General features: G+C 34.0%; 1 protein-coding gene across 1 annotated transcript; it reads left to right on the forward strand.

The window, feature by feature from the left end:
• The first annotated feature begins 3196 nt into the window (after nucleotides 1–3196).
• On the forward strand, nucleotides 3197–4406 carry LOC18431484 (NDR1/HIN1-like protein 6). Its single transcript, XM_006841609.4, has one exon. The coding sequence runs from the start codon at nucleotides 3400–3402 to the stop codon at nucleotides 4171–4173; it is 774 nt and encodes a 257-aa protein (XP_006841672.4). The 5' UTR covers nucleotides 3197–3399; the 3' UTR covers nucleotides 4174–4406.
• Nucleotides 4407–8577: the final 4171 nt, after the last annotated feature.

Consider the following 8577-nt stretch of genomic DNA (forward strand, 5'->3'; position numbering starts at 1 on the left):
TCATGTGGGATAGTAGGTTTGGGTGCATCATTTGTTTAGTGAATAGGGTGTGGTATGAGTGTTTTAGGAAAGTTTAATCTTTTATTTGGTGTGAGTTAATTTTTTAAAGCTTATCTTGTATTAACGTGACTTAAAATGGGAAAAACCTATTTTCATAAACTTGGAGTTTTAATTAGAGATTTACAAGAGATATATGGACACTCACTTAGGGAGAAGAAGAGATTGAGAGGAAGAAGATATTTGAATAAGAATTGAGAAATTTAAGAGATTTAGATAGAGAAGATATTTACGTGGAAATTAGAGAGAGGGAGAGAGAGAGAGATAAGGGAGAATGAAAAGATGATATATATTTAATAATATATTCATGTTATAAAATATATTTATATATTATATTTATGTAAGGAAAATCGTTTCATGCGGGCTGGACCAAATTTCAGAAATGCGGTCCAGAAAGTGTAAAGCGTCCATCTTAAAGATGGATGCAAGTAGGTGTTTCATTTAAAAAAAATGAAAACTAACGTTCCAAATGTTTTCTTGCTAAAATTATGATTTCTAGTTTTTAAAATTTATTTATTTATTCATATTCATGATCTCCATGTTAGAGATTATATATCCTTGAAAATTAAGTCTTATAATCCATCTCAAAAATAGATATATTAAGAGGCCCGCATTTCTACATATGCGGGCTTGGCTGCATAGAAACCGGGTCCTTTATGTAATATAACATATTTATATAATATATTTATTATATAATATATTAATACATATATTTATGATATAATTATTAATATATAAATATTAATATATATTAATACAATATATTCAAACATGGGCACCTAGAACTTCCTTAACATTCCAGCAGGTTATCAAACACATTACCCATAACTTATTTAAGCCTTCCATAACAAATAAATTCACTTCCCAGCAAAGAAGAACTTATTGTTTTCAAGGAACGTTTATCTTCTAGCAAAAAAATGAGAAAAAAAATAAATTACAGTAGGTATTTAATTTAAGGAGAGAGATTGTTGAAAAGATTTAAGGAAGTGACTTTGAAATTTTTGAAAAGAAATACAACACTTGAACTGTTTTTTTAGAAAGAAAGAATAGGTAGAAGGGAAAGGGGAGAGAGATGAGAATGGTCTGAGGCCTTGGCAATAGTATTGCTAAGCCCATGATAACGTCTTTGGCTCCATTCTCATCAAAGGATACGGACCCAAATCCCTATTGGCTTACCATTTTTTAGAATTGCTTGAGGCCTTGGCGATAGCATTGTCGAGGCCTATGAGGAGGTCTCTTACTCCATTCTTACTAAAGGGTAGCAGCCCAAATCCCTACTAACCGACCACTTTTTTTTGGAAAAGGGGCTGAGGTCGTGGTGGTAGCACCTCACACCGTAGTCACCACATTGTGGTTTCCATTCCAACCACTAACACCACCCCACTAGTACCTTCAAAAAACTAACTTGAAAAAACCGGTAGGGGCCTGTCTTTCCCACTGAATTACCCAAAAAAAAAAAGAAAAAAAGAGAGATATTATGAGAAAAATTTGAGATAAAAAGAGAGAGAGCTGAGGAGAGAGAGAGGGAGAGGGCATAGAGAGGGAGTGAAAGGAGTATGCAAGAGATTTAAAGAGAGATAAAAAAGAGATATTTAAGTAGAGATTTAAAGAGAAAGGGATGAGTGAGAGGGGAAAAAGAAAATGAGATAAGATAGAAACTACGGTAGTTATTTAATTTAAAGAGAAAAATTTAAAGAAGTGGGAACCTATGACTTTTTGAAAGAAAGAATAGGAAGAGGGACTTCTCCTATTCTTATAAAATAATGCACTTCTCCTTCTCGCTTAATATATTCTAGAAATAAATAAAATGTAATTAGATTAAACGGCAAATGGCACAAATAAATATAGTACCAAACTAAAATAAATAAATAAAAGACTCATTTTGTTACCTAACATTTTAAATGGTGTTTAAATTTGACAGTGTCCAAAGATTTATGATTAACTAGTATAGTAGTTGTAAATCACGATCTGGCAAAAAAAATGTCAAAATTAGAATAAGACAAAATAATATTTAAAATACGCATATAGACTTTAGAAGGTAAAAGGGAGAGATACCGTGAGAAAATTTTGAGACAAAAATAGAGAGAGGGTGCATGGAGAGAGAGAGGGAGAGAGCATGGAGACAGAGTGAAAGGAAGAGAATGAAAAAAATTAAGGAGAGATAGAGAGAGATTTAAAGAGAGAGGGGCGAGTGAGAGGGGAGAAAGAAATGAGAGGAAAGAAATTATGATAGGTATTTAATTTAAAGAGAGATTGTTTGAGAGATTAAGGAGGTGGGAACCTTTGGTTTTGAAATTTTTTAAAAAAGAGACAACAATTAAACTTTTTTAGATAGAGAGAGAATAGGGAGAGGGACACATGTCATAAAATAATGCACGTCTCCTTCTTGCTTAATATCTAGTAGATAGAAATAAATAAAATATAATTAGGTTAAATGGCAAACAACATCAATAAATATAATATTATATTACAACAAATAAAATAAACTCACTTTGTTACCTAATATTTTAAAAAGGTGTTTAAAATTTAACAACATCTAGACATCTATTATTAACTAGTATATTAGTTGTAAATCACAATCTCACAAACAAAAAAATGTCAAAATAAGAATAAGACAAAATAAAATAAAAAATACATACACACAAAGTGAGGGACTTTAGAAGGAAAATGGGAGAGATGTCGTGAGAAAAAAAAAGAAAGGGTGCGTGGAGAGAGGGAGAGAGCATGTTGAGGAGAGAGAGTGGAGAGGGAGTGAAAGGAGGAGAAAGAAAAGATTTAAGGAGAAATAAGAAAAAAATATTCAATGAAAGATTGAGAGAGAGATTTAAGGGGAGAGGAGCAAGTGAAAGAAATAAGAGAGTAAATAAATTATGTTAGGTATTGAATTTAAGGAGAGAGATAGTTGAAGATATTTAGTAGGTAGAAACTTTTGGCTCTCAAACTTCTAAAAATAGATAAAATTGTTGAACCGTTTTTAAAAAAGCAAAAAAATTAGATAGAGGGACATTTGTCATTAAAATAATGCACCCTCTCTCTCTCTACCCTTTATGTCCGGACCGCGTTTCCTTCTCACCATGAAGAAAACTGTGTCCTTCCTGGACCAAGTCACCTAAGGCTTGGCTCCTACTTCCACCACACACTTGTGACCATTTGCTAACCCGCCACAAACAAAGATGCTCTAGACTCTAGAGAGAAAAAAAACGCAAAAAGAGAGAAACAGAGGAGGGAGGGGCCAAAATGAGGTTTAGGAAAAACGCTGAATAACATCTCTCCCTCATCTGACCACATAAACCCAAACAAAACACAAACCCCAAACATCAAAGCCATAAGCAAAGAAGAAAAATGATGGGAGCTGACGCTTATAATCGCCAACAATACAACCAACATGAACGCATGGATACAGAGCCCTCCTCATACCCAAGCTATGCCCCCCCTTACGTCCTACTCTCCGAGCAAAACAAAGACCCATCCCTCCGGCCCCCTCCCCACAGTCGCAACATCCCCCGCTACTACTCCCGCACACCCTCTCGTGGGTGTGGTTGTTGCCGCCTCCTCTGTTGCCTATTGTGCACCATTTTCATCTTCTTGTTAATCATAGCCGGCTTCCTAATGTTTCTTTACCTCTATCTCGTCCCCAAACTCCCACAGTACTCAGTCCAGCACTTCGGGGTTTCTAGATTCGAGCCCAACTACGAGGACCTTAGCATCTTCACCCAATTCTTGGTTAGTATTCATGCTCATAACCCAAATGAAAATATTGCCATTATTTACGCGACCAACAGCAAGGTCTCCGTCAAGTATTTGGGGGAGACATTATGTGATGGGAAATTGCCTGCATTTTATCAAGGGCACGTTAACACGACGGTGATGGATGTGGTGCTTAGCGGCACGAGCCCTTTTGGAATGGGGTTACAGGCTGCATTGATGGATCAACAGAGGACTGGTAAGGTTCCATTGGACATAAATGTTGATGTGCCCGTGCAGGTCGAGCTCTCGGGGTATAGGATGCCGAAGTTGACGGTGATAGTGAGGGCAGCCATTGTTGTCGATAGCCTTGCGCCTCACAAGAAGGTGAATATACGCTCGAGTCGGTATAAGTTTAATGTTAAGTTTTGAGGAAACGTAGTTTCTTTTTCTCTCTCTTGACTGATTTGGTTCTCGTACTGGTTAGGTCCATAAATTCTCTTGGGTTTACTCATATCTAGGCTTTTCATTGTTTGGTTATGGAAAAGTGTATAGATCCTTCATCAGAAAATATGAAAAATTTACGAAGGTTTTACTCTGTTTTGAGTTTCTGTCATATTTCTTCATTCTTTTTTATTAGTAAAAATGAGTGGAATTTTGTCCCAGATTGATTGGAGCTTAATTGCTTTTTTTTATGTCAAATTCGCCATGCTTATGGTTTAAATTTTAAAGAGTCATTAAATTAATATAAAGGGAAAATTACATAAAAATCCATTATACTTTGCATTATTACAGATATACCAAATAGTTTCCATTATTACATGTATATCCATTTTTTACCTTTTATAATGTAATTTTTTAAAAAATGTCACTTTAACTTTTTTTGGATGTTCAACATCCAAAATAGGCCGAAAGTTAAACGTTAAATTCCCTACTTACGGATGTTGAAAATCCAAAATTAAGGGATTTTCGGATGTTCAACATCCGAAAATGCCCCGATAGTTTAACGTTAAGTATAATATTTTCAGATGTTAAACATCTGAATTTAAGAGATTTTCAGATGTTCAACATTCGAAAATACCTTGATAGTTAAATAAACCTTCGTCTTCTCTGTTTTCGGATGTTGAACATCCAAAAATCTTTTAAATTTAGGTGTTTAACATTCGAAAATGTCATACTTAACGTTAAACTATCGGGGTATTTTAACATGCCTTAAATTTGGATGTTCAGCATCTGAAAATAGGAAATTTAATGCTTAACTTTGGTATATTTTCGGATGATGAACATCCGAAAATCCCACCAATTCGGAAGTTCAACATCTGAAAAAAGGTTAAGTAGTCTTTTTAAAAAAAATTGCGTTATAAAAGGTAAAAATGGACATACATGTAATAATGGAAACTATTTGGTATATCGGTAATAACACAAAGTATAACGGATTTTTATGTAATTTTCTCTAATATAAAATTACAAGGGATTATATGCTATAAGACTATTTATTTGAAAATAGTCCTCACCAATTTAATGCAGAATTGGGTGGCTAGGAATGCATTATGTAATTGCCCTTAATACGGCCCAATGTGATTGGGGCAATCTTAGCCCTCCATTCAAAATGGACGGTTGGATAAGGGGAAGTTTATATAAGTTTTATGTTATAGGGGAAGCATAGAAAGCTTGTCCAATTTAGATTAGGTAACTGTGGAGCCATTCCAATTCCCATAATATCTAAGTAGTTTTTTCAAGAATCAAACCGGTTCTGTCAGCGAACTAGGCATATTAGAACTGGTGGCTCATCCGGTTCCCATATTTTTATAAAATTTTATTAATTTATTGTACTTTAAATTCTTTTTATTACATTTTTCAATAGGAAGAAATTAATTTTATTTCTCCTATTTAATTTTATTTAATTTTTTAACAAAAATAGGAACAAATTTTTTTCATTTCTGCTATTTATTTTTTATTTAATTCTAAATAAACTATTTAATTTTTTATTCATTTTTAATAAAATAAGAAAATATTTTTTCCATTTCTCCTATTTAATTTTTTAAATAAACAAGAGTAGGATGGATCACACCCGGTTTGATTGAGGAGCCACCGATTCATGTGTGCTTGTGTAGCACACGTTCCTTACGCTTCCAACCCTTGACCCTCATATACGTACTACCCCCATGTGACTAAGGGTGCCAATGGGCCGGGGGGCCTCGCCCGGCCCTCTTTTCTTCTTAGTTTTACCCTTTCTTTTATTTTATATGGCCCGGGCCATCCCAACCCTACTGTGTAGGGAGAGGATTGGACTTAGGCCACGTCCTCTTTGGTACTGTCAAGGCTGGGCCAGGTTAGGGCTGGCTCGGCCCATTGCCCTCCCTAGCGTGACCTTTGGAAGTATTATAGAACCAAGGAAAGCAGCATATGTCCCTCCACCAAAGCCCAATTTCACCAATATACAAATCCTCCCACAATAGTACTATCTAAAATTCATTCATCGCAGTCCTTTTGCATTAAAAAACGGAAAATTGTTTCATGCAGGCTAAACCATATTTCTATAATATGTGGTCCCAAGGTATAAAGCATCCATCTTAAAGATGGATACAAATAGATGGTCCATCTAAAAACAATTATAACTAACAGTTCAAATATTTTTTTTAATAGAATTATTATTTTTAATTTTTAAAATCTATTTATTTACTCATATTCATGATCTTCATGTTAGAGATTACATGTTCTTAAAAATTAAGTCCAAAAATTAATCTCAAAAATAGATTTTTAAGAGGTGACTCTTTCTACACAGACTAATGAAACCGTGTCCTTAAAATAAAATAAAAAAAGGCAATTCGAAAAGCCATCAATGAATAAGCATATTTGAGAACCAAATTCTTTCAATAGACTTCACGGAGATTTCCAATGTGGAATGGAACCAAATGGTTTCAATATCTGGAACCACTTGGTTCCTTGTATACACAGGGAGACAGGGAGATGTCTGATTTGCTTTACGAGTGTATGTACGTGCGAGAGAGAGGGAGATGTCGAATTTTCTTTTACGGGTGTATGTAAATGTAGTAGCATCCCAACACCTAGTCACCACATTGTGGTTTCCATTTCTATCACTAACATCACCACACCAACACATTCAAAAATCTAATTCCTAATCCACATACAAAAATAAGTAGGGCATGTTTCCCCGCTGAATTACCCCAAAAAAAAAACTGTATGTAAGTGTGAGAGAGTATATGTGAGAGGGAGAGGTCTAATGATGTGCGCGCGAGAAAGATCACACAAAAAATTGAAATTAGTATCATGCAATTAGAATAAAAAATCACTCTCTTTCGTTTCTTCCTAAAAATCTCAAAATGAGTTTCCAAATTTTTTTGAAGTACTATATCAAAACTAGTATTAAAACTAACATAAAAATTAATATCAATAGACACTCAGACAATAAACGTCATCTCAATTTTCATATATTTTTACAAAATAACTAAAATACATAATACACTTCCCCTTTTTTGGAACTAAAAGGACAATATTTTGATTTTTGAGGGATTTTTAGTAATTTTTTAAAATCTTTTTTAAGGCTGAATTCGGCTGATTCCACGATCTAGACCGCCAATCCGAACATATTTCTCAAATGGACGACCCAGGTGACTGCCGTGTCCGCCATGAGTGGCCGGTCGATCAAATTCTTGTTCATTCCCCTCATATGGGGACGTAAGCATAAACATCTGGCCACCAAAATTGGTGGTTTCATGCTTTTACACAAGCCTCACCACAATTTTTGGTATGGTGCAAAGTAGAAAGGAGTTTTGCTTTCTTAATAGCCATAGTGATTATGATAAAGAAATTATTATGATCTTCCTTGAAATGAAATGAAAATGATAAAATTTTGCGATTTAAGGACATAGTTATCAAGGCTGGAACGGATTAGCTAGTCTAGTCTGCAGTAGAATCTAATTCGGTTTAAACCAGTCAAATAACTGTTTAACCAGTTTTAACTAATTGGATGGTCTGTTTTTTACCAATTCGACTGGTTAAACAAAATTGAGAAAACTTTTTTTCTAACATATTTTATAGGGAAAATATAGTATGAGACCATTTACCTTTGGTACAATGTGATACATTAATATTGAGCATTGGATGTGAAATTGGGTGGATACAATTATTCCATTGATCAAGCTCAAACTTCAAAAGAAATTTTCTTGAACTTTGTGATACATCCAAGCTATCAAACTTCACATCGGATAGTTATAAGTAATTGTGACCACCTTCTATCAAAAATAAAGGATCTCATTATATACAATCCCTATTTTATATAAGATTGTATACAATGAAACCATTTACCTTTAAACAATGTGGTCACAATTCCTTATAACCATTTGATGTGAAGTTTGATATCTTGGATGTATCACAAAATTCGAGAAAAATTCTTTTGAAGTTTTAGCTGGGTAGAATAATTGCAGCCATCCAATTTCACATCTAATAATCAAGATTAATGTGACTACCTTGTATCAAAAGTAAATTGTCTCATTCTATATTTTTCTATTTTATATTTATGAACTATTATTTTTAATTTTTATATTTTAAAAAAATCTAGTCTAACGCTTTTAAACAACGGTCAAACTAGTTTTGATTAAACCAAACCTATCTCTATTTTGGTTACTGATCCGATCCTGAAAACTATATTTTTAGAATTTTTATTGTCATTTACATGGGGAATGGTCCATGGAATAGGCTCCTGCATAAGTTGTGCGAGTCTTGATCTCCTCCGTTGGAGAAAATGATATGTAGGCCATGTTATGTTTCACGAATAACGACAAGAAGTTTTGTGGAGATGCATATCACACTAAT

The sequence above is a fragment of the Amborella trichopoda genome, chromosome 2 (genome assembly GCF_054954075.1).
Source record: "Amborella trichopoda isolate Santa Cruz 75 chromosome 2, AtrichopodaSantaCruz75HAP2 v2.0, whole genome shotgun sequence".
NCBI lineage: Eukaryota > Viridiplantae > Streptophyta > Magnoliopsida > Amborellales > Amborellaceae > Amborella > Amborella trichopoda.

What these genes read in the sequence shown, in the direction of transcription:
- LOC18431484 (XM_006841609.4), top strand. Translation starts at nt 3,400, where the DNA reads ATGATGGGAGCTGACGCTTATAATCGCCAACAATACAACCAACATGAA.